Below are 27,210 nucleotides of genomic sequence, written 5' to 3' on the forward strand. Positions count from 1 at the left end.
TACATAATTATAAAACTTAGCGAAATATTTTTTTATATGTAACAATTCAAAAATAAATAAATAAATGTCTTTCTTATACCGTACACACTACACACACGGTCGTCTGTTACTATGGTAAGCAACTTAATGCTTGTGTTTATAGGTTACAGCCGGCTGATATAGCTAAATACTTTCTTTTTTATAAATATACATAGAAATATAACATATAAATAAGAGAGAAAGCAGGGCCACTACAAACTGCGCCACCGAGCTAGTCAAAAGCCTTATAAAAGGTTCACGTGTTTCCATTTAAAGGTTCAGGGTATGAAATAAGGGACGAAAGGTTAGAAAGAAATGTAAAACTTGTTACTCATGTGAACTTTTAATTCAAAAAGTAACTCCAGGCGTTATGCAGATTTACAATAAATCACAAGAACTTAAACTTTATTTTCAGACTTAGCATCTGATTTTTGAAACAAAAGCTTTTATAATATGATCATATTTCTAAACACAGTTTTGGGCTATAAATAAAATGTATTTAAAAGCTTTCATTAAGAAATTTAAACATGTCAGTTAGTAAATATACTATTTTGCAAGAAGACATGCATACTGCATAGAACTGAAATTTCATAAGTGATGTTCTTGTTGCAGCGGTCGCCAGTGTAATGCAACGATGGCGACACGCGCGGTGAGGGCGGCGCTGCTCTGCGCGTGCCTGTTATTCTTACAACAAGGTATATAACTTCGCTTAATATTTCGTGGTCAAAGTTTGTAACAACTAATTATATTATGCATTCAGACATCGTTCTATTCACTTTCCTTATACTACAAGTGTCCAAGGTCTGCGGTGATCACTTTCTATCCAGTAGACCATTAGTTTTGCTACTTTATATAAAAGGATAGTTTTCTTTTTCTTTTGTTTCTTAATAGTATCCTTAATTTATTAGTTACTTAAATAATGGATGTCTGATCATCCCTCAATTTACTTTAGTTTTATATACAACAATACATTGTCTATGTACTTCTTAAAAGACCATTTCATCTTTATCCCAATATTCATCAAATAGTTTATTATACATAAAGTCAATATTAATAAAACTTTGATTTCTTAAAATTTAGCAAGCGCCGAGCTTAGAGGTCGTTGTCCGGCCGAAGATGGGGCTTGTCCTCCTCGAGCGAAACCGTGCAACGAGGATGATGAGTGTGGGGAACAAATCTGCTGCAACACCTCCTGTGGACGATCATGTGTAGAACCTTTATATACAGGTACGTTGAAGACTATCAAAGCACATCTTGATTACATTTAAAATACTGTAAGGCAGCAATTAATTCGATCGCTTATAATATGTTTGAGCACTAAACAAGCAAAATGAAGAAGCTCGAACGTAACAATTATTTTATTCATTTATATTAATATGACCCAGTACTGGACCAAGCTTTTTTTCGTATATAACTGGCTCATAATTTCTAATATGCTTCTTGTATGCTTACAAAATAAGACTACCAACCATAAATGTTCCGAAAACGTAAATTCTCTGTACAAACAAGCCTGTCTATATTAAGTATTCTCTTTTCGGTTTTCCTTAAAGCAAAGCATCAATAATTAATTTTTCAATCCTTGATAGAGTAAAGTTTGTTAGTAAACAGATATAAAATATAAAGATAAAATACTGGATGCTTTGAACTCAAAGTTGGGCTACATTTGAAATTGTTTTGATAATAATATTTCTACCCTTTAACAGGATGTGAGAACATTAAGTTGTCATCAGAAAGGATATCCCGAGCTCTTGCAGCTGAAAACAGTCGCAGCGGACGAGGCATTGTGCATTCTTTACGATCACCGCGTTGTAGGATATCTGATGGAGAGTTTGAGGAGATCCAGTGCGACAATGAGATCGTTAGTTCCTGCTGGTGTGTGGATTCAGCAGGTTTTGAAGTACGTTATTATTAGAAAGAATTTTACTATTCATTTATACCTATAAGTGATAAAATATAAGTAATATATCAGTAACGTAGAAGTTTTCGTGGACAGATTAATGAACCGGTATAAAAACGTGTGGATGTATATTTGTCACTCTTGCACTCCAAAATAATTTACACGTTTTCGACACTATATGCTAATTAAAATTAAATTGTCGACAATCCGTCAACATAAATAATAAACAGAATCGTAACTTGGATTAGCACGTGACATTGGCGAAATCATGTGCTAGTTTGGTACTGTTGGAAGCTATTAATCTGAATGAATGAATATAAAGGTACTATGGCTAAACTAAAATAAGTGTGATTGAAAAGACCTGGAGAAATATACGCAAATAAATTATAGGACTATAATTTCAAATCGTTAAGACTCGTTTTGATATGGTGTACAATTTTATTGTCATTTAAATTCTTACGTTCTTCTAGATTACGTAAAATGTAGCTTACACTACTTTACTATTATTAGTAATTAGTAGTTGTTTAACAAGCCATAAACATTAATGATACGATTCCTAATTGTTTTGTTATTACTATTTAAATTTTATTCACAGGAAGAACATAAGAAACTTATTAACGTCTAAGCTATTATACGTAACTAGCTGTACCCACGACTTTGTCCACATGGAATTTACCAAAAATTTATTATTTAGCTCGCAGAGTTATAAAATAAACAAATTTCTAAAATAAAAGTAGCCTATGTTACTCCTTACTACATCAGCAATCTGCCAGTGAAAGTCCTATCAAAATCGGCCCAGTCGTTTCTGAGATTAGCCGGAACAAACAGATAGACAGACAAAAATTGTAAAAAAAAATGTTATTTTGGTATATGCACTGTGTATACATCCATATGCATTTATTATAAAGCGGTTATTTTAATATTACAAACAGACACTTCAATTTTATTTATTTGTATGTATAGATATAGATGTACTTAATTGACGTTGTTGTTATATATGTTGCAGTCAGAACTCTTAACCAGTCAAAAGTACTATTGACTAGCGAAATCAGTCAAAAGTACTTTTGACTGGACAAGTTGGTCAAAAGTGGTTTTAACTGAAAATTATTGGTTATTAGTACTTCTGACTGCAAATTCGCGGTTAAAAATACTTTTGACTGATGCTCTCCGTCAAAAGTAGTTTTAACTGCAAAAAAGCGTCAGTCAAAAGCACTATTAACTCGTTAGATGTAAATAAATTTAGTCAAACGATCCTGATTAATAAATTTATGCCCGCGATCTTCTTGCGACTGCATGTCAATCAGATCGACTTGGCAGCGGCTGTTCATTTCAGTGTGCAGGATCGGTTTCTAAACCTGACCCATCCTTTTCTTGCTTTTCTTCCTTTGGCATACTTCGCACATTGATAAATATATATTAATCATTTCTTTTGTAACATTAGCGTACTTTTTTGCCGTTTCATTCTTAAGTCTATCGCGACCACCATGCCCTATAGAAATATGAGCAGCATCAATAATGTCGTAGATTTCCTCAGCCGGCAAAAATATTTGACAGGTTCTGTGTTTGTAACTAATTTTTTTTATACCACAAACTTCAATGTGTTAAAGCGTTGTAGTCTACTGTACTGTAATGGTGTTTCCTTTTCATTAAGTTTCGCGTCTTCCACATCCATTGCAAACTTTTCTAATTTTTCTTTTGTCATCTTTCATCGCTAATTTTTTTTTTTTTGCAAAAAGCCTTCTTTCTTTTCGTAGTCACTCATTTTTGTTCTAATATCAGCACGTTCTCCACTAATAATGAGTAATATAAAAGTTTATATGTGCGTTTGTCGTTATTTTTATCGACCACCTTAACTTTTTAAGAGTTTTGATTTTTTTTTTTTTTGATATCGCAGGGTAACCCATTTACGGGTGATATCCAGGATGCCCGGGTAGGCATTCCTAGACCGTATGTCAGCTTAGCACTTGGGGGTGCACTACCGACCAAAACCCCTGCGGGAGCCTTCAGCCGCTTTAATTGGAGGGTCCCGGAACTGCAGGCAACAGGATCCCTCCAGCGACAGGCTGGCCTCGGCGAAAAGACCAGACTTCTCCTCCATGGGACTGTCCGGCTCACCTCTGAACAATCCCGACGACGCCATGTCTAGCAGGACCGGGTTCCCATCCCGGCCCGACATGGGCACAGGGGCGTTACTGGAGACGCATTAAGTAGGGCCTCCTACGCACCCCCGTTCGTCGCCTGCGGACGGAGGCCTCGTCGGCGGCCCCCTCTCTCATCCGCTCGTCGTTCTCCTTCTGGGACATTACTGTCTCGCAGAAGGAGACCATCGCCTTCCAGGACTCGTCGTCACCGAGCATCGCGGTGATAACGCTCGGCAGTGACAAGTCCCCTCCGAGGACTGTCGTCAGATCGCGACGTAGCGCCGCCCATCTCGGGCACACCTCGAGGGTGTGCTGGGCAGAGTCCACCGCCGCGCCACAATCGTGACATTCAGTCGTCGGCTCCCTTTGGGCCGTCCGACACAAGTATTCACCAAAGCAGCCGTGCCCGGTGAGAACCTGCGTCAGACGGAAGGTGAGGGGTTTGCGCTTACGGCGCATCCACCGCTCAAGGACCGGGCGCAAGGCAGTCGTTACGCGTGTGCCATACGGCTGCTCCACCAGGTCCTCCCCCCACCTCCGCATTAATGCTTCTTGCCCCATCCGGCGCACCCGTAGGATCCCGTCCAACGTGAGGTTCTCACCGAGAGCCCTCCTACCCGAGACGTATGAGTAGGTCTCGGCAAGGACCTCCGCCACGAGCTCCCACGGGGGGTCGCCAGCTAGAGCAGTAGCTGCAGCCCACGATACCGTACGATACCCCCGAATCACCCTCACCGCGATGATCTTCTGCGCCGACCGCAGTGCGGCCTTATTCTTCGCAGTGAGGCGATCCGCCCAAACTGGGGCACCGTACGTCGCCGTACTCCGGCAGACTCCGGAATATAGCTGCCTGCAGGCGGCGCTGGGTCCTCCGAGGTTCGGGAGGAGTCTGCCCAGTGCACTCGCCACCTTCACGACCTTCGGTCCCACCATAGCGAAGTGTGGACCGAAGGTCCACCCTCCGTCAAGGATGAGCCCCAAATATTTCATTTGGGAGCTCATCCTGACCCTCCCCTCTCCGATCTGCAGAGTAGCCCCCGGTGGGGGTCCCTTGCGTCCGGTCCCACGAAAGAGGAGGGCTTCGGTCTTTTCAATTCTGACACGAAGCCCCAAACTCTTTATGCGGCTGATCACGAGGTCGAGTCCGACCTCAGCCAGCCGCGCCGCCTCCTTATAGTCTCGTCCCCGGGAGTAAACGAGAGTGTCATCCGCGTAGCAAATGACACCCATCCCGGGAGGAGACGGCCTCGCAGGACCCAATCGTATCCGATGTCCCACAGGATCGGGCCCAGCACCGATCCCTGTGGGACACCGCAGCCGACCCGCCGCCACTCCACGGACCCCGACCGATTTTCGAGGCCTACTTTGCGATCGGAGAGGTACGCCTCCAGCAGCCTCCCTAGATACGGGGGTACTCCGAAGAATTTGAGTGCCTCCCGAAAAGAGTTTTGACTTATACAACCAGTCAAAACCACTTTTAACGGAATCATTTAGTCAAAAGTACTTTTAACCAACTCCATTGGGCAAAAGTACTTTTAACTGTGATTTTAGTCAAAAGTATTATTGACTAAAGCAAACGGTCAAAAGTACTTCTGACTGATTTTGCTAGTCAATAGTGCTTTTGACTGGTTAAGAGTTTTGACTGCAACATATACATCACTTATAAATTTTTATCAGTAATATCACTGCTGTTAATGATCGAAATGAACGACTGAGTTAACACAATTACAGCTTAGTTTACTATCTCAATTACTTTTAATTGTTGTCGAGATCTCAAAACTGAAGAATGTCATTACTTTCAACTTCAATCACGAATTCGCACTCGAAGCATTTATGACTCAGAAACAGATTGAAACAATCGTTTGCTTGCGTTATAAGAAACAAGCTACTGCCCGCGACTTCGTCCGCGTTTATTAGTTATTTGAAAAAAAAAAACCTGATTTTGAAACATTATTCATTAGTGCTCCGCTCCTATTGATCTTAGCGTAATGATATATAGCCTATAGCCTTCCTCGATAAATGGGCTATCTAACACTGAAAGAATTTTTCAAATCGGACCAGTAATTTCTGAGATTAGCGCGTTCAAACAAACAAACAAACTCTTCAGCTTTATAATATTAGCATAGATTATAAAGATTAAATACAGCTCGCGACACATTACTTTAGAACGGATGTAGCAATGTTGGTGTACATTTAAGGTTTTTAGACATTAATATAAAGTTGTTTGTAATGTTAGAAAGTTGCCGGACTAATGAATTATCCAAGAAACATAAACGTTAATACAGATTTTTATTTGCCAGGATTTATTTATTATATTGAATAATGTTTTTAGAATAAGAAGTTTAACCGTTAATATTCCCTGCTAAGGCTAACGATCGCTATCGGGTGTCTATGATAACAACCAAGAGCGACATTTTTAGGTGCCTTCCGTGGAACGAGTATAATATACTACAACTAAATTTTCTGCTACATTTTAGGTCCCAGGAACTCGAGCTCCAGCAGCAGGGTTAGTCAACTGTACACGAACCGCTCCATGCGCCGCCCACACTTGTCGAATGCTATGTCCTTTGGGCTTTGACCTAGATAAGCAAGGTTGTCCACTGTGCAAGTGCAGAGATCCATGTTCTGCTGTAACTTGTCCTGGCCAACTGTCATGCCAGCTGGAGGAGACTCCTTGTTTGAGACCGCCTTGCCCTCCTGTGCCTACTTGTGAGTACATGTGCTTTGATTGACATCATTACTTCACCGTTTATAATCATTAGATTTACATTACACACTAGATTACTTTTATGGTTTTTAGACAACGAAATCGACGTGTGATTATTGTAATGTTACAGAAATAGGAAGTTGATATGAAACCTCTTTTTTGTAGTCATTGTAGACTTAATATTTATAGTACAACTAAAGAAATTAAAAAAAATAACAAGTGGTTTTACTTTTTTATTCGTGTTTGGTATACTAACATAGAAGTAGAATAGAAGAGAAATAGTAGAAGTAGAAGTAACAGTAGAATACTACCTTGTTACAATATAGATTTCATCATATATAATTGTTTCCTTCAATATCTTTTTGATCAAATAAATTTAAAATATCTCATTTATAGGTAAAAGAGGACGTAGTCTACAAAATATCTGTCCTGTTGGTGAACCACTCCTAATAACGGAGACAACGCGGCCGTTCCTTTGCGGTACAGACCCTGGGAAACCAAACTGTCCCCCTCTTTATAGATGTCTAGTCGAAACAGGTATGTGATATTAGTATTGAATTCCTTTTATCGACTATATACACATTGTTTTCTTTAAGTACTTGACTTGCAAAACTCTATATGGACAGACAATGACATAAACGCAAACACAACTTCAAACGACATTCATTCTTAATGTTGTTATTATAACTTGTGTGATATCAGCGGTTTCATATTCATAAAATACTATAATCTATATTACAAAGATCATTTTACCTTAATACACTGACGTGACTTCCTGTGGTCACATTGCCATTAAATATAACATAAAAAAGATTATTATACTATATAATTTAAAGTCCAACACTCTTATATCTTTAGTAGAAGTTAGTAAATCCAGACAAATAAAGATCAGTAATATACATAAATATTCATGTACATTTTCTTTACAGGAAACGATTACGGGGTTTGCTGTCCCGCTTCCTTAGAACTGCAAAAAGCCGGTACTTGCCCTGAACCAAGTAAATCTTCCGAATTGGATTGTGGAACACCTTGTGCCCATGATCTTGAATGTCCATCGATGCAGAAGTGTTGTGATGGTGGAGAATGTGGCAAACATTGTACGTTGCCACATAACGTTACAATATGCACACAGCAGAAAATGTTGGCAGAATTATTGGTTGTAAGTGAAAAAGAAGGAAGAGGCTATGTACCACAATGCAATGCTGAAGGTGCCTTTATACCAAAACAGTGTTCGAGAAATGGACTCGTTTGTTGGTGAGAATCTCTCTTATAAAATTGTAAACAATGAATAATTTATTTAGACTTTCTTCAATTTAAATATGTTATAAATTCAGTTGTTGTAATTTTCGTGTTTTGCACTTTCACATACATAATATTAAATCTAGTTTAATATGATTTATGAATACGTATATAATTTTATTTGATTCACGTCATCGCGTGTATTTAAAAGAAATAATTATTAAATATTCTAGGTGTGTTGACACCGATGGTAATAAACTCCGCGGTTCAATGGGACCTTCAGCTTCAGTACAATGTTCAATAACCCCTCGACCAGCCAGAACTGGTGGCAGAAGTCTCAGTGCTTGTGCAAGAGCGCTCTGTGCTGGAGTCTGCGAGTATGGTTACAAGACTGGCAGCGATGGATGCCCGACTTGTGAGTGTGACGATCCCTGTGCTGGGTATCCTTGTGCGGATGGGGAAGAGTGCGTGAGAGTAAAAGATTCGGATTGTTCCGGAGAACTTTGTACAGGATACCCCGTTTGTAAGTATTATTTTATTATTATTATTATTATACATTTTTAAACTTTTATCGTATCTTATTATAAAGGAAATGTTTTTAATTAGCATACATCAGAAATGAAAACTACCCAGTTTCTTTCTTTAGTAAACCAACAACTAATGACTATATTTGCTATATTACCCATTACATTTTAAGTTTATCTAATCAATTCGTAACTTAAATTTGATCATAATCTACTCAACTTACCATCATAGTTTTCTTACCCGTCTTATCTAACTATCTTTTTTAACCTTCACAGGTCGACCAAAAATCTCGTACGAGAATCCTTGCGAAGTAGGCGTACCAACTACTGAAGAAGATGGCTCGGTGCTGTCCTGTGGCAACTCGGAAGAGTGTCCGGAATCACACGTATGTTCGCACACGCGACGATCCGGCGCCGCTGTATGCTGCCCCGACCCCATCGCTGACAACTCTACTGAGTCTGAGGTTTCAGAGGTCAGATTTTTTAGTCAGTCTTATTGTAACACTAGTTTAGATATTTTCTTAAAACTCTACTGAGCCTGAAGTTTGTAATACACTCGCTCCAGCTTATCTCGCTACAGTCCACAGCTGGACATAGGCTCCCAAGCTCACCCAAAATATTCCGGTTTTCCACAATCCAGGTTATCTAGGCTCTGCAGGTTGTAACCGCTGTGTCAGTTATACGCGACCCCCAAATATACCACTGATACAGCACCGTCGCCACTCTTCTCTGTTTAATATCCAACAATACTAATAATTATTATTAAATCATTACAGATCAACTTTGAATCGTGCGGTCCTGAAGCTGAAGCAGTTTGCAATCTAAATAGTACGAGCACCTGCTCAGATGGTGTGTGTGAAGATAGCCTTGTGTGTTGTTCCACTGCGACCTGCGGGCCTGTGTGTGTAGACGCTGCTAAGATGCGTCTCCAAACAGACAGAGTTGACGATACACCTACTAGTAAGTGTGACTGCTAAGTGCCGTCAGAACAACACATATGTTCACGTCCTTACACGAATATACGTATTTGTCTTTTTGAAGGCAGGCACTAAGTCTAACATCAAAATTTTTAAAATCATAATCTATATCTATATAAATAAAAATGAATGTTGCTAAGCGCATAACTCGAGAATGGCTCGACCAATTCAGCTAATTTATTTTTTTGTATGTTTCTTAAGGCCCACGGTAGGCTTTTATGATTAAAAAAAAAAAAAAAAGTCTATGTATAAATAAAAATCCTAAATTTTGACAGAACAAAGTCTGTCCGGGCAGCTATTTATATATGTATCTAACCAAATAAATGCCTTACATTAACTACGCAAAATATAAATGTCAAATTTAATTACTTTAACAGTAGTTTTTGATCATTAACTTATTTTACATGATCTATATCATTGGACTCATAATTTTTCTATCGTACCAGAAGCATTGTATTATGTTCGTATAATTTTCCGCAGTGTGCGAATACCTTCGGGATTTCGATGAAAAGATGGAAGGCACAGTAGACGGTATGAAGCTGGCTCTCCCCGCGCCCACCTGCAGGCCGGACGGCTCCTTCACGAGCCAGCAGTGCGCGGGCGGGCGCTGCTGGTGCGTCGACTCCTTCGGCACCGAGATACCTGATACCAGTACTAGGAATGCTTCAGCTGTGGACTGTGACAAGTAATTGTTTTAAATTCAAATTTAACTTACCTGAGCCTATTGCAGTCCACTGCTGGACATAGGTCTCCACAAGTTCGCGCCAAAAATGCGTGAACTCATGTGTGTTACCCATAGTCACCACGCTGGGCAGGTGGGTTGGTGACCGCAGGGCTGGCTTTGTCGCACCGAAGACGCTGCTGCCCGTCTTCGGCCTGTATGTTTCAAATGCAGCGGTTAGATGGTTATCCCGCCATCGGTCGGCTTCTTTAGTTCCAAGGTGGTAGTGGTACCTTCTTATCCCTTAGTCGCCTCTTACGAGACCCACGGGAAGAGAGGGGGTGGCTATATTCTTTGGTGCCGTAGCCACACAGCACACCTGACCTTAACAGTGACTTAAATTAGACCTCCACTTACCTCCGTTTCAAAATTTTCATGAGAATGAGGATGCATTTTACCATTTCATTTTCTAGAAAACGTCTATTTTTATTGATTACAGACTATTGATACATATGGTAAAGCTATGGCATTTTTGTAATTAGTCGCACAAGACAGTCGTACATTTTTATAACGCTTTGATTTTTTAAAAAATAATTAACTCATTAAATAATGCACATCGCTGTTTAAAATTATTGATCGTCCAAAATACATTGAGCCGCCTTAAATTTTGGATCATTTCAAAATCAACATTTACAAATGAAGTCACAATTACATTACATACGTATCAGGATATCATTGTTTTTCTGAGACTTTTTAAATTTCTTTGAGAAACAAACATACACACGCCACATACAATTAAATTCCTCGCATAACACATTCATACAAACATATCGACACCAGCAATTTATACTAAGCTAACTCATAAAAGTGAACTTTACGATAGAGGCTTATAAAAGGAAAAAACGTGATACCTTTTATATTAATTAAGAAACTTATTTGAAATTTGGTATCTTTAATAGTTAATTTAATCAGTGCAATTTCACAATTTTTATTATTACAAAAAAAAAACACATTTATTCAAGTTGCATTAAGAAAACTAACTTATCGAAAATTCGAGTTGGCGTAGTATAAATTCGCTTAAACCGAAAGTAAAAATCATCATATCAAAAAATTTCGCTCTAGCGGGTACATCGTTCCATAGCTTAATTGGCTAGAGCGCCGACACGGTCAGTCGGAGACGCGGGTTCGAATCCCGCTGGAGCGGTCAATTTTTGATATGATATTCAAAAATGTGTAGTATAAATTGTTGGTGTCGATATATAGTAACTGAGGTTAACTGAGGTAGGGCACAGCAGGAATTTCCTGCTCAAAATATGGAGTAGCCCGACTGGGGTAGTACCTCGACCTTACAGAAGATCACAGCAAAATAATACTGTTTTCAAGCAGTATTGTGTTCCTGTTGGTGAGTAAGGTGACCAGAGCTCCCGGGGGGATTGGGGATTGGGTCGGCAACGCGCTTGCGATGCTTCTGGTGTTGCAGCCGTCTATAAGCTACGGTAATCGCTTACCATCAGGTGAGCCGTACGCTTGTTTGCCGAATTAGTGACATAAAAAAAAAAACAGTAAAATTTCCACTAACAATAGAGTTCGCTCGGACCTCTCCTGCTTGGAGCTGACGTGCCGCATGGGCTGCGACTACGGGTTCGAACTAGGCGCGGGGCGCTGCCCGACGTGCCGCTGCCGCGACCCGTGCGCGCGCGTCGCCTGCCCCGCCGGCCGCGCCTGCGCGCTCGTCGACGTCGCCTGCGACGCGGACTACTGCCCGCCCGTGCCGGCTTGTGAGCATTGCAATTATTTATACTAGATTCACTCGAGGTAGTTATTTTGTAACATCGTATTCACTATTTGTCACCATATGCGAATACCTGTAAATGGCTTAGTCGAAATGTACAATTTGTACTCATTTCATTAAATGAGTCTTATGTGCTGTTGGTGTTCCAAATAAAAAAAAAATTAAATAAAAATAAAACAAATTATTTACAACCAAGGGCCTGTTTCACCAGTTGTCGATTAAGTTATCTTGCAAATAAGTTACGGTTAGGCTTTAACAGCAGGAGGTAAAATAGGTTAATAGGTTCGAATTTTTTCGCCTCAATAAACTACAGCATTTAGATTCATTTTTGGAAATAAAAATATCATATTAATATAGTAGAATTCGATAGTAAAAAAGACTAATGAATCAAAAACTTTTAACTGTCGGATACCAACATCCGTCAAAAAGCGAACAGCTGCCAAAAAACTGGGCGTCCTTTCAAAGGTGAGATACTCGTAGTACTTCACTCCGGAAAAGCTTTTAAATTTATACCAAGCTCAAGTTCGTTCATGCATGGAGTACTGCTCATCTTTGGGATGGTTCTGCCAAGTACCAGCTGGAGTTTCTCGAGTCAATCGAGAGGCGAGCCAAGAGGCTCATTGGTGATGATACTCTGGTCGTTGCAAAGCTGCAAAGCTTGGATCATCGGCATAGGGTGTCTGCCCTGTCGATTTTTTATCGGGTACACTTCAGAGAGTGTGCGCAGGAACTCCACGACCTGATTCCTCCCTGCCCCTTCGAAGTGAATAGGCTACTTTTAGGTAAGCGTGCTCCATTCTAGACCACATTCTCACTTAACATCAGGTGAAATAGTGGTCAAACGCAAGCCCATCTAATTATAAAAAAAGCATTTTCTACCACTGGTGAAACAGGCCCTAAATGTATTACCTGTTAAGGTGATTTGAGATACCCTAGTCAAGATAGTACTGATTTTAGTCATTACATCGTAGTAGTAGTAGTTGAAAAATAAATTAACTTTGTATAAATTCGATATATTGTAATGAAAAAAGTATTTAGTATGCTTGACATTTTATTACTAAAAATTGAACCTCTAATGTTTATACAACATAGGAAAGGGTTGACAAATAAAATTATCAACAAAACTATTGATTCCATTTCGCATTTTAATTGCAAACAAAAATTTTGCAATTTAAAACTCAGATCAACCCTAAGGTAAATACAATGGGATGAAATAAGAAAAGAAAAAGAGGACATTACGTTTTAGCATACTTTTAAACATGCGATATAATACTGCAATTATTTAATAAATAAAATTCTCGTGTCGCGGTGTTCGTAGTTAAAATCCTCCGAAACGGCTTGACCGATTCTCATGAAATTTTGTGTACATATTGTGTAGTTCTGAGAATCGAACATCTATTTTTCATCCCCCTAAATGTTAAGGGTAGTCCAACCCAATTTTTAGATTAATTATTTATTTTTTATTTTATTATGATTTGGCGTTGGAAAATACATACAACCCTAAATTTTCACCCTTCTACCACCAACCCGTATTTTTAAATAGCGTTTAGCGGTAAGACATCGTTTGCCGAGTCAGCTAGTAACAGTATAAAATGTATCGAATCTCGTGTCTCAGGTCTTCCACGCAAGAGCGGCCAGTGCCCGTACCTGGTGCCGTGGACGGGCGCGTGCGAGTGGGCGTGTCGCGCGGACGCGGAGTGCGGCGCTGGACAGCGCTGCTGCGCTACCGGCTGCGGCACGGCCTGTACTGCCGCTGTCCATCAGACTGCCTGTCAACAGCGCAGGTACACTATTATTAAGTTCTTCTCTACTAATAATCGAGACTCTTATTCAATCAACTTCTTTCTCAATGTTGGCTATACCTTGAAACAATTCTGCTTTATCAGTATTTTAAGCACTTCGTGAAACATTTTTTACGCGATAATGGCCTTAGCTTAGAAGTGATTTCTCACGTAGACAAGCAGTACAAGTAGCAAAAAAAAATCCATTATTAAATTTATTAAAGTAGATTTATTTGGCCTGCCCTTTCCTAATAGCTCTGTAATCTAAGTTAGAGCTTAAGGAATTCCTTTTCCTCAGTATCAGTCCACACCACAGAGTCCATAGGCTGTTTTCTCTTATGTGAGCAAATAAAAACACTAGATAAATATGTGCGTATTTGATGGAGACACAAATGAATATGTAGTCGCTGTCTTCGAAAGATCGTAACTCTGCAGAACCCTCTGTCATTGCAGTGGAAGATAATTCTCACCTGACTACTGTGCATAATGAGTTAGCAGATATAAACACAAGCAACGTAATTTGTTACAGAGCTCTTGCTCTACACACTGCTGTAGAGACTGGTAATCGCCCATCATGGACTTGGGTACCGGAATGCAAGGAAGATGGAACATATGAGAGTATTCAATGTCGCGGATCGAACAAGATGTGTTGGTGTGTGGATGCTGCTGGTAATGAGGTAAGTGATTGATGAAAAAAGCAGAAAAAAGCTTAAAAATATAAATTTTAATAAAATTAGTCCTTTTTAACGTAACGTTGACTTCAGCCTATCTCAGTCTTCTCTAAAACAATTACACAACATAACACGATTGCTTTCAATTTTCGTCCAGTTTCCACCGGCGATCTTGTGCAAATAACGCGCTTATAAAAATGTTCATGAAGTTAATAAATTTAGTTTCCTTACTTTGATATTTTTGAAATTGCATTTTATACAATAATTATTATTTAAAGTATAATCTTTTAACAGATCCCTGGCACTCGATCGACAAACTCCACCCCATCTTGCGAAAGTCCCATCCAGTGTCCAGAACCTGGTTGTGATGTGGAGGAGATCTGTACCCATGGGCGAGAGCTGGACAGCAAGGGTTGTCCAACTTGCACTTGCAGGGATCCTTGTGCTGAAGCGAAGTGTAGGGACGATGAGACTTGTGAACTTGTTCCCTTGGATTGTGAGGTAAGTGGCATACGGGTAAAGATGTGGAATTATTTAAATGGAAGATTAAATAAAAATGCATTATCCAGTTGGAGCAGCAATCTTGGGCATACAATGTCGAGCAAGTGTGTTTCGATACAGTATGTACCGCAACATAAAAATTAAAATATATTGAGCACTGTACACATTAAAAAAACTGAAAACGTTACTTACGTTACACACTGGTGACAGTACTTTTCGTATCTAAATTTGCCTATTTGACAATTTAAAAAAGTGTTAATACGCTCAATTTGTATGTTTTCTTAAACAATATGATATTTTTTGTTTTAGGGTGAATTTTGTCCTCCACTAGCTCGTTGTTCGCCATCTCCTCAATGTCCTGAGGGCGAGCCTCTTCAAGCACCGGACGGTTCCGGAGCTCTGCTGTGTGGACCGAGCGCTGCGGCGTGTCCCTCCACACACGCGTGTCGCTTCGCCCCTCACGACTCTAGACCGTCGGTCTGCTGTGCGAAACCACGTGAGTTTTGCATAACTACCAAGGCACAATGACTGTTGTTATTGTTGTTGTATCGTAAAAATGTTTGGTATTTTATTAGATCCACCTAATAGCTTAAAGACGTTACTTTTAAACAAAAATATAATCATAAATCTAAAATGAATAATTTTTTCGTACATCAACAATAAAATTTCTTACAGAGCGCCACAAGGCCATGCGACTAACTAAAGCAAAAACAATTACAATCACTAATCATGCAAGCATCTTACTTTTCTACAATCTGACAAATCGTTACCACAGGCACAGTCTGTTTCGAAAGCAAAGACGAAGGCGAATGTGCGAACGGTGAGGGACTGAACACGACACGTTGGCACTTCAATAACGAGCGCAACCGCTGCGAGCGATTCCGTTACCACGGCTGTTCCGGGAACCATAATAACTTCCGGACCAAGGAAGAATGTAACACCGTGTGCCCTGGTAAGAACTACTTAATAACTAAAACACATGTACTTATTTCTTACAAGATTCCAACAAATTTTCCTTAATTGTTTCCAATAGTTTATAGAATGGTACTCTTAGAATATAGTTAAGTCCTACTCACACGTATAGGATGCATCTGTTTAGTAGCTGTACTATTGTCACAGAAATTGTATTTTACTTCGACTTACAAAAATGTAATATTCAATTGTAACTGTAATATATGAACATTTCAATTATAGCATTAGTTCATTTAATATACAAATAAAATAATCAGGCTAAGTCTATAAAGTAACTACTAACTAAACGACTTGCTGATTTACTAGTTTTATTATTGATTATAAATGTATTTTTAACAGTCAATGAAACGGCGAAATTAAGGAAACAGAAGCCGGAACGAAAATTGAAAATTTCAGAAGGCACGTTTTGTTTATTTTAAGTATATGTTTGATACTATTGGTAACATATTGAAAGTATGGTGTACCGATTTGTGGATAATAGCATTAATAATACATTAAACGTAGTGTTGAAATTCATTGCGGTTTCTGACATCGACTTGAGTCTTTTGTTGCACTTTTGTTTCTTTATTTTATCTGCATGTTGTTACACACTGGTGTTAATATCACAATATCATTTATTATTTTTTTCACTCCATATATATATCATTTTATTATTAATCTATCATTTCCATTTGTTATTATCATCATCCATCATTTGTTTATCATTTGTTCGGATTAGCTTCAAATTAACAAATTATGATTTGCATATTTAAGATCATATTCATCCTTTATTTCAAAACAGTTGTTTTGAAATAGTTGTTACATTTGCCTGTCTAGAAAAAAGTTTTTATAATATCTCATACATCATTCATTGTTCTACAGTTCTTAGTCCTTGTGAGAGACTGCGTGAGAAGAATGAAGCAGCTGCGCAGAAATATGGCAAAGGCACTTTTGTACCGAAGTGTGATGCAAGCGGAGCTTGGGAAACCGTGCAGTGCATGTCTCACATTGGTAAGACCCACTGTGTCCTAATACTTAATTGCTGTTTTCTTTACCCTGTAAAATAAAGGCATAGTAAAAATAAGAAAGATAGAATAGCTTAGGAAGCAAATAGTTTGGGAACCTACCCTGAGTATAAAAGATGATGGACGCGAGAAAGAAATTAATATGAGGAATGAAAGTACGAGAGGCATAAATGATAGAACTGGAATGAAATAGTACAACGTAGATACAGGCTCCGACCATATACCGATATATCGGAGGTTTAGGGGTAAAAAAAAACTTAATTGCAGGATACTTTGTAGTACATGTTACCCCCACCTAAATATACTTTGAATATTGCTGTTTAGCTTCTAAAAAGATCAAGACATCATTTCTCACTCTATCTTTGGACTTTATAATTGACAAAACTGATGCCAATTTAAAATAGGCTTAGTTTACTTATGATTGTAATGTGTTATTAATATTACCCTTGTCACTAACAGATGTGTGCTGGTGTGTAAGCGCTCGCGGAGAACCTCAGAAAGGATCACTCGTACGTGGAGCCAAACCAACATGCAACTTTAGACAAGCTCGAAAGTGGGTGCGAAGGGATCCGCTCGATGAGAAGGCAAGAGCTGATGAAGGTAAGAATAAATTATCTACTTTACTATTTTAGATGTCGTTAAAGTTTTAATATAGGAAAAACAACATGAAGAACACACATTAAAAGTTATCCTAAGATTCCTCTATATTACTTAGTATGTATCTTATTAGTATGTACGCTTCTAGTAAATATTTTAAAAAATACCAGCGCAAATACACAATTTATAATTTTGATTTACATTTTTAGTATTAGAAGAATTGATCAGGCAGATGACAGCATATAGAGTAGATGATTTTGAAGAAGAAGAAGATTTCGACAGTTCTGAACTCGAACCAGAACATCGTGGTATCAGTGATACCGATTCAGCTGAAATATCGTCAAGCGAAGATAGATCCTTGTTATCAGAAGTAGTAGAACCGAAGTTAGCTGAGACTACTAGGAGAAAATCAATTCCAATTGAAGTGATTACCGAAAAAACTAATTTCAAAACCAAATGTCAGCTGATGCAAGAAGAAATCGATAATGGTATGTGTGTGTTCCATTTTTTTTCTTTTGTCAAAAAAATAAGTTTATAGTGACAACATTTAAACTATTCAAAGAGTTACTTATAAGGTCTTATAAAAATCTACGACTAATTTTCAATAAATGCAGCAAACCTAACTTTAATGTCATAAAGTACATGAAAAATTAAACCACCATACAATAAAAGGGCAAGCTCCTGGGGGGATTGGGGATTGGGTCGGTAACGCGCTTGCGATGCTTCTGGTGTTGCAGGCGTCTATAAGCTACGGTAATCGCTTACCATCAGGTGAGCCGTACGCTTGTTTGCCGACCTAGTGACATTAAAAAAAAAAATCCTTTACTTTCCACACTGTATCTAATATGGTTGCTATATTTGAAACATTGCCTAAATATGGCGATGTGAAAAGACGTTGTTACAATAAACGATTGACACGAAATGACGCTCAGGAGCCGAAGGCTGGCGACCGCGGTGTCTCCCGGACGGGTCGTTCTCTGCGCGCCAGTGTGGTCGCGCTCGGTGCTGGTGCGTGGACGCCGCGGGACAGGCGCGAGCGGGCCCGCACAGCGACCCTTGCGGTAACTTTCACTGTTTTTTTTTTAATTATGTGATATATCCACAGGCTTATTATGCCCGGGCTTTTGTTATTCCATATATTATTACTAGCTGACCCGGCAATCGTTGTCTTGCCGCTAAACGCTATTAAAAATAGGGGTTGATGGTAGAGGGTTGAAAATTTAGGGTTGTATGTATTTTTTAATGTTGTATCATAAAAAATAGAAATTAAAAATTTTGTCTAAAAAATAAAAAAAAAAATTTAGGGATGGACTACTCCTAACATTTAGGGGGATGAAAAATAGATGTTGGCCGATTCTCATAGATACCGGATAAGCACAAAAAATTTCATCAAAATCGGTCAAGCCGTTTCGGAGGAGTATGACAACGAAAACTGTGACACGAGAATTTTATATATTAGATTATTTTTTAACATCCATCAGTACTTCACCGCAACTTTAGAATCCTAGAAGCCTTAATAACTAGTCTACTTTCACTGATTATAACACTATACTACTATATATTATCACATATTATTATATATTATTGCAGTATATATATCTATATACATACTAGCTGACCTGGCAAACTTCGTATCGCCTTATTTTTTTTCTTAAATATAATAATTACATATATCAAAACAAAATATACCCTATCTTTCAAGTTGGATCAAACTGCACACGGTGTGCAAATTTGATTAAAATCGGTTAAGTAGTTTAAGAGTTCATCGCGGACAAACATTGTGACACGAGATTTATATATATTAAGATAATAAAATGGTAGGAAAGTCAAAACTGTACATTGAATATTTTTTTTTTAAGAATACTTGGGGTGTGATCTACACTCGATACCGAAGCCAAAAATATAGTTTTTAGAATTTTTGTCTGTTTGTCTGTATGTATGTCCGGGATAAGCTCAAAAAGTACTGCATGGATTTACTTCAAATTTGGCACGAATATCATTAAGAAGTCGGGTCAACATATAGGCTACATATTATCATGCTATCACCTACGGGGAACGAGCAATGAACCTTTATTTCTTCCACGCATTCTGTAACAACGTGTAATCTAACGACGCATATTTGAATGTTGTTGTTATTATGTTAATAACCACGCTATAAGCTAGCTTCACACTATAAATAAAGACATTTTGTAGTATATTTAGTATATATTTGATATAGCTTTATTTAAACACATATATATATATACACATATATTATATATATATATATATATATAGTACTAGCTGACCTGGCGAACTTTGTACCGCCTTCTTTATTTTTTTCTTAAATATAATAATTAATATATCAAAATAAAATATAGCCTATCTTTCAAGTTGGATCGAACTGCACATGGTGTGCGAATTTTATTATAACCGGTTAAGTGGTTTAGGAGTCCATTGAGGACAAACATTGTGACACGAGATTTAAATATATTAAGATTACAGTTCAAAACTTTTAAGTTAACATTTAGCAAAGTTACTGAGTGTATGACTGCTCTTTTAATAAACAAAGCTTGCCGGTAATTATGCCTATTCGAAACCAACGGTGACGTTGAAATGAGCTTTATTTAAGAATTCATGACCACAATTCTTTTAAATAACCTCTCAACATACGTTCTTAGATATGCTGATAGCGATTAATAATTTATTTCAGTCACTCATTTACGAGTACACCATTTTAGCCTATTGCAATCCACTGCTAGACATAGGCCTCCACAAGTTCGCGCCAAAAATGTGTAATGCCCATAGTCACCACGCTGGGCAAGCGGTTTGGTGCTACGAGTACATCAGATCATAATTTTATTATAAACAGTATTATGTGTTAAATGTAATGGAGTGGTTGTAACGATTAAATATGAAGATTACGGTTATGATTTTTAATCGTCTTTTTATAGGGTATCTTTTTTTTTTTTTTTTTTTTTTATGCATAGATAGGCTGGCGTTTGACCGCTATTTCACCTGATGATAAGTGAAAATGCGGTCTAAGATGGAGCACGCTTACCTAGAAGTAACCTATTCACTCGCGACTTAAAGATCCCCAGGTCATAGCTTTCAGGAAACACAGACGCTGGTAGAGAGTTCCATTCTTTGGCCGTACGGATCAAGAATGTACTAGCGAATCGCTTAGTGCGTATAGGGGGAATGTCAACCATATAAGGGTGACGTAACGCAGAGCGTCTGGTTGTACGATGATGGAAGGGGGAGGGCGGAATCAGGTCATGGAGTTCTTGCGCACACTCTCCGAAGTGTATCCGATAAAAAACCGACAGGCCGGCCACCCTACGCCGATGATGTAAGCTTTGCAGCTTTGTGGCGACCAGTGCATCGTCACCGATGAGCCTCCTGGCTCGTCTCTCAATTGATTCAAGAAGCTCCAGCTGGTACTTGGCTGAGCCATCCCAAAGATGAGAGCAGTACTCCATGCATGATCGAACTTGTGCTTGATATAAATTCAGAAGCTGTTCCGGAGTGAAGTACTGTCTCACCTTCGAGAGGACGCCCAGTTTTTTGGCAGCTGTTTGAGCCTTTGCCTCTATGTACGAGCCAAAATTGAGGGTGGATGTTAGAGTAACGCCAAGAAGCTCCAGGTGGCCGGATATGGGCACGGGCACACCTCGGAAAGAGGGAGTCAGTTGGAAAGGACTCCGTTTTGCCGAGAAGAGACACGCCTGGGTCTTAGAGGCGTTGAACTTGACCAGATTTGCGTCACCCCAATCAGAGACGGCTTTAAGGGACAAGTTCAGACGCTGAATCATGGCTTCCCTCAGCGACTGGATCTCAGACCCACTCGCTCGTGCGTCGGACATGTAACGCTCGACAACGGTGCTGTCATCTGCATACCCAAAGGTCCCGGGTTTGAGCAGGTCGTTGATGTGCAGCAAGAATAGCGTTGCCGAGAGTACAGACCCCTGAGGGACCCCGGCATTGATGACCAAACGATCGGACTCGCAACCGTCTATAACCACGCGAATTGATCGATCCCTCAGGAAGTCAGATATCCAAACACAGAGAGAAGCGGGTAGGCCGTATGAGGGAAGTTTGCTAATAAGGCCATCGTGCCAGACCCTGTCAAATGCCTTCGAGATGTCGAGCGAGACCGCTATGGCTTCCCCGTGTTTCTCGATAGCCTCACTCCAAATGTGTGTGGCATACGCGAGAAGATCACCAGTGGACCGCTTGCGACGAAAACCGAACTGTCGGTCGCTAAGAAGATCGTTCTCCTCAAGGTGTGCCAGAAGCCGATTATTCAGTATACGTTCCATACTCTTACAGAGTATGGACGTTATGGAAATTGGTCTGTAATTGACAGGGTCAGCTCGACTGCCCTTTTTGGGCACAGGCTGCACGTTAGCTTGCTTCCAGGCTTTCGGCACTTGTCCTGTCGCTAGAGAGAGACGAAACAGACGTGTCAGGATTGGAGACAACTCAGGTGCGCAAGTTTTGAGTACTATGGCAGGTATTCCGTCAGGACCACTAGCTTTATTCACGTCCAGATTGCGCAAGGTTTTAAGGACCTCTTTTTGACGAATTCGGACTTCAGACATGGACGTCTCGCATCGAATCGAAGAAATTGGAGGTGTGGCGCTGCCTGAGTCTAAACAAGAGGATTCCGCAAAGATTTTTGCAAATAGGTTTGCCTTCTCCTCTGCGGTGTGGGCTAGTGATCCATCGGGTTTTAGCAGTGGAGGTAGTGAGGGGCGACAGAAGTTCGACTCAACCGACTTAGCCAGGGACCAAAAGGCCTTACTACCAGGTGGGTATGACGAAAGCCTAGTCCCAATTCTGCCAATGTGGTCAAATCGAGCCTTCCGGAGAGCCTTCTTGCAGGACTTGGCAGCTCTATTATAGGCTTTCTTCCTCTGGCTCACGTCTGTTGTCTTGTGGTTACGAGCATCGACCCAGGCCAGGTAAGCAGTGTTCTTTTCTGCTTCAGCACGAGAACAGTCAGAGTTGAACCAGGGTCGAGCTGCCACGGAGGCTGAAGCGTCAGTGAATGGAATGTAATACTCCATTCCCTGACGCAGCACATCAGCCACAGCATTCGCACATGATGAAGGATCATCAGAGGAGAAGCAAATCTGCCGCCACGGGTACGATGCAAAGAAAGAACGCATCTCATCCCAATCTGCTGACTTGTATCGCCATATTCGCCGGGTGCCTTTGGGGCAGGGAAAGGGCGGCGAATAAACGGATACAGACTTCACCAGACAGTGGTCGGAGCTGCCTAAAGGCGATGAGACCGAAACCGAATAGCGGTCAGGATCTGTTGTCAGCAGTAGGTCCAAACAGTTGGCAATATGGGAGTCAACATCGGGTACCCTAGTTGCTTCTCGGACTAGCTGGGTGAGATTGAGCGTTGAAGCGAGGTTACGAATCTCTCTACCAGCGTGGTCAGTGTGCTGGTATGGGAATAGCCACTCTTGATGGTGGGCGTTAAAGTCTCCCAGCATTACCAATTGAGCAGTAGGATACCGCTGCTGAGCCGCGTCAGCCGCCTCACTAAGGTGTTGCATAAGCCTGGTTGTCTCCACATCTCCGCTGTGTGAACGGTAAACACAGACGTAAAGAATTTTCGCCACTCCTGTATCCACCAAAACCCATAAGTTGGAGAAGTTGGGGTCTTCAAGATTACGGAGACGCCGGCAGCATATGTCGTCGCGGGTATATAAGCAAACGCCCGCGCGTGGTTTAAAATTATGCTCCAAGGTATATCCCGGGTAACATAAGTATGCCGTGTCAGACGGACTGCCGATCTGCGTCTCCGAGAGGAACAATAGGGCCGGTTTCTCAGTCTCGAGATGGTGGTGGACTGCAACGAGATTGGAGTGCAAACCTCGAATGTTGGAGAGGTGCACTGATAGTGAGAGGGAGTGCAACCGCTGTGCTGCCTTGTTTTTGTACCTCTTAGCCATATAAAAACGAGTGAAGGAAGGCGAGAAGAAGGCAGTGAAATGAGGCTCCACGCAACTAACCCCCAGACTACCACCGGATCACCGCGCCGGAAAGGGGATTGGACTGGAGACTGCGGGGACGCCCGAGCCCCCCCGGAGATGTCCACCGGGCCCTCTCGTCCGGTCGCCAACCGGCACGATGGCGCATCCCGGGATTTTTCGACAGTTGGCGGGGCAGCCTTTCGTGTGTGGCTAGCACATTAATTGGGCCCCCAACTACCTGCGGTCGGCCAGCGGTGCACCGTGCCTCGGATCCCGCTACCCTCCAATTCCAATCACCACAGCGCAGCGGCACCAGTGCAAGTCAGTCCGGTCAATTCGCGCAGAACAACTATTTCGACCCAACTTCTCAGTCGGCTACACTGATCAACGTACCGAAACACGAAACCGCTTGACGGTACGACTTTGTTCAGTGGGTGGTCGCGAGCCGTTGGCCAGAGCCTACCACCAGTATGTCACCTGATTAGCACCACCCGGGGACCACGTGTAGGGTTTCGCAACGGGGTATACACCTACGGACGAGGGCGACTCAGTCCCCTACAATAGTATCCTAGTATCTATACAAATAAATAAAATTGGAGTGTCTGTTTCTAATATTAAAATAACCGCTTTTTACTAAATGTATGTAGATATACACGGTCCATATACCAAAATAACATTTTTTACAATTATTGTCTGCCTGTCTGTTTATTCCGGCTAATCACTAATTAAAGATATTTTACTTTATTACACAGAGGTCACCCAAGTTGAATCCGCAGTTCTGGAATTGGAACTGATAGGTGCTGAAGAAGAAGCAGGAAACAAGGCACAGGCACTGCTTAAATCAAGATTATCAGCTCTGGGAGCCCATGTGCCAGTAACACTAGCCATAGACAAAGGAGTTGTGAAATTACGTGCTGTGTTATCAGGACCCAGAGCAGCTGACTTGGTGTACCATCTTGAGTTACAGGTATTTATTACGTGTTTTTATACTTTCTGTTATAAAAATATCACAAAAGTGAAAGTTGTATGGGGCATGTCCAAAAAGTTTTGTCATTAAGTTCTTCAAAAACTTCGAAATGTATAACATTTTTTTTTTATTAAAGTTTTATTGCGTATTCAAATCTGACTATCAAATAAGTAAGTCGAATCATAATTTTATAAGGTACAACATGGTCAATAATGTAAATAGATAAGTTTTTGAGAATAACTATAGATTATTTCTCATTCTTTATTTCATTATTCCACGGAATTGTGACTCTTGTAGGTAAAGTCACGGGTATATTGGAACCATAGTACCAATAATATGTTCTTATACATTCATGGCTATTAAAACCCATACGTATTACCCCACATATAAACAGGTCAAAAAGGAGAAGATGTCCGGTGCAAGCAAGTCTGCTGAAGGCATGTTAGGCGCTGATGTCATCCGCAGCGAGTACCGACTTGTTGCGCCAAGTCCTGCCATGCAGAGGGAAATATTAAGCGAGTCGACAGTGAGTTTATGCTTCCCAATATACTCGTAATGTACTGCCCAAAGATTTTGAGCAAAAATTCCTAAATACTACTGATAATTTTTAATAATTAATACTTAATTAAATTATTTCTTTTTATACTAGCTAAGTAGCTACATACAGTACATAGTTAACACATTTTCCGAATTTCGTAAAAAAAATAATATTGGAGTATTTTGCTTCCAGTTTTCAACCCCTGAATGCTATGTCCTAAGCACTGCACTCACTTACATTTTTTAAATTTCAGGTCTCCGCTGCAACATCATATCACACAGCTTTAATCGTCCTAGCAGCAACATCAGCCTTTATCATCAGCGTACTCTGCGTCCTTGTTATGTTGTACAGGGCTCGGTTACAGAGGGAACCCCATAAGGCTGAAAGATTTCTACCTGCGGCGCCCCCTGTATATGTCCTCTCTGCTGATGAGAAAGCGGAACTAGCAAGAGTTCTCCACGCTCCTCCTGCGCCCGTTCCACCCTCAAATGACGATCACTCGAGAGTATAAAGTTAAAAATTTCGAATCATTAATTCGACAATGTTAATAGTAACATTATGAAATAAATTTATATCACGGTAATATTGCCAAATTAAAGATGCGATACGTGTCTACTTGAGAATTTAATATTCAGTGATAATACTTCTGTAAAGTAGTTTGTGATGTCTTCAATGTACATGGATTTTCTATTTGAAGAATAAAGCTTCCACAATTCAAATATTAATATTATAGTCCGAGTGTAAAATTTTAAGCATAATATGCTTTATATATATTTATTTACATATATATACGAGTATATATTAAAGGGTATAAGCATTAAGGGTACGTAAAAGTTCGTAACTACTTTTCTTTATTTTTATTCCTCACATAACGTTATATTTTAATGTCATGCCCTACTGCCGCTCTTAACAAGCCCCCCCCCCCCCCCCACGCGGCTTGACGCGCTCCGGGGATTCCCACGCGTCGAGTTAAGAATTTTTGCACGGAGCGGCAACGTCTAAGAAGTGTTGGTAAAAACATCTTGATTTAGAGACATCAGAGGTAGCGTTATCGCTATCGTTACCCTGGTTGCGCTAGGACATTATGGCTTTACGTTATTACCCTTGCTTCAAACGCTTATGTCAGTTTAACTACGTTGTCTTCATATAATAGAATTTATTACTGAAATATGTCTTCATCACAGAGCGCTAATGCGCAGTAATTGAAAGTCTAAGGAAGGCATAAGGATAAGACATCAGAAATTATAGATACGTGTCTTAAAGACATCTATGTCGGCTCGGAAAAATTCCCGTCGAGTGGAATGTCACCAAAATCATAATTTGCTATGAAAGAGTTTATTACAAAATATTTAAAAAGTATTACCATATTGTAAAATGTAAAATATGTATACTATCAATACTATAAGCAAAATTTAAAAAAAATATATATATATATATATATATATATATTAACTTATTGTAAGCTAACGAAATTATTCAGAATCATTGATTTAAACAAGACCTATGAATTATGATTAAAATTGGCATCAATATATTTACCAATAATATAAAATCATGTACCATCCAGTTGTTATTTTAATTTTTTATTTAAGTTATTATATTTAAACAAAATATTATATACTTATTGTAAAATATTTTTTTTTATCTCAGAGTATTGTAAAAAACTTAATAATAGAATTACGATTATATATATTACCTAAGATTATTTATGAACAATTGAATCAAAAGAAACAGACTAAGTTTGTCTAATTTTTGCGTTGCAATAATTTAGTTTTAAAGAGGCTCTTACAATATTTTGTTCACTATAATTTATTTTACAAAATATTATTTTTATAATATACTGGATCGCAAAGACTCTTGATTTTTAGTTTCAGTACTGACGAGAGAGTTTAAGAAATTAGCGCCAATATTCGTACCGGCTGTTTAAACCAGCGATATGATTACGCGCTAAAACGATAAGCTAAAATATGCAGAGATGACACTAAACATGAGACAAAGGGTCCGGATATGCGTTTATAAAATATTTTACAAGTCTTTTAATGTGTAAATAATTTTAGGGTCCAATTGGCTATAAACTCGTGATGATAGACATTTAACCATTCTATTTTAAATGTATAATAAGATATAATATACACTTTGTTAGATGACTTGGCCTATATCTAATTTTATATTTCAGTACATTAATATATATTATTTATAATTAATTACACGATTCGAGCGCACAACAATATCTTAATAGTCTTAACACGCA

General features: G+C 39.6%; 1 protein-coding gene across 1 annotated transcript; it reads left to right on the forward strand.

Annotated features, from left to right (window-relative positions):
- Positions 1 to 627: 627 nt before the first annotated feature.
- LOC123662195 (kielin/chordin-like protein) lies at positions 628 to 26,517 on the forward strand. The gene is made up of 23 exons (XM_045597075.1): positions 628 to 713; positions 1,099 to 1,245; positions 1,722 to 1,915; positions 6,534 to 6,765; positions 7,160 to 7,300; positions 7,693 to 8,017; positions 8,236 to 8,525; positions 8,803 to 8,999; positions 9,303 to 9,486; positions 9,984 to 10,188; positions 11,749 to 11,942; positions 13,572 to 13,740; positions 14,267 to 14,414; positions 14,703 to 14,909; positions 15,219 to 15,405; positions 15,685 to 15,861; positions 16,743 to 16,871; positions 17,345 to 17,485; positions 17,692 to 17,970; positions 18,415 to 18,543; positions 24,207 to 24,421; positions 24,816 to 24,947; positions 25,213 to 26,517. The coding sequence occupies exons 1-23, from the start codon at positions 653 to 655 to the stop codon at positions 25,468 to 25,470; spliced, it is 4,341 nt and encodes a 1,446-aa protein (XP_045453031.1). The 5' UTR covers positions 628 to 652; the 3' UTR covers positions 25,471 to 26,517.
- Positions 26,518 to 27,210: the final 693 nt, after the last annotated feature.

The sequence above is a fragment of the Melitaea cinxia genome, chromosome 18, assembly GCF_905220565.1.
Source record: "Melitaea cinxia chromosome 18, ilMelCinx1.1, whole genome shotgun sequence".
Taxonomy (NCBI): domain Eukaryota; kingdom Metazoa; phylum Arthropoda; class Insecta; order Lepidoptera; family Nymphalidae; genus Melitaea; species Melitaea cinxia.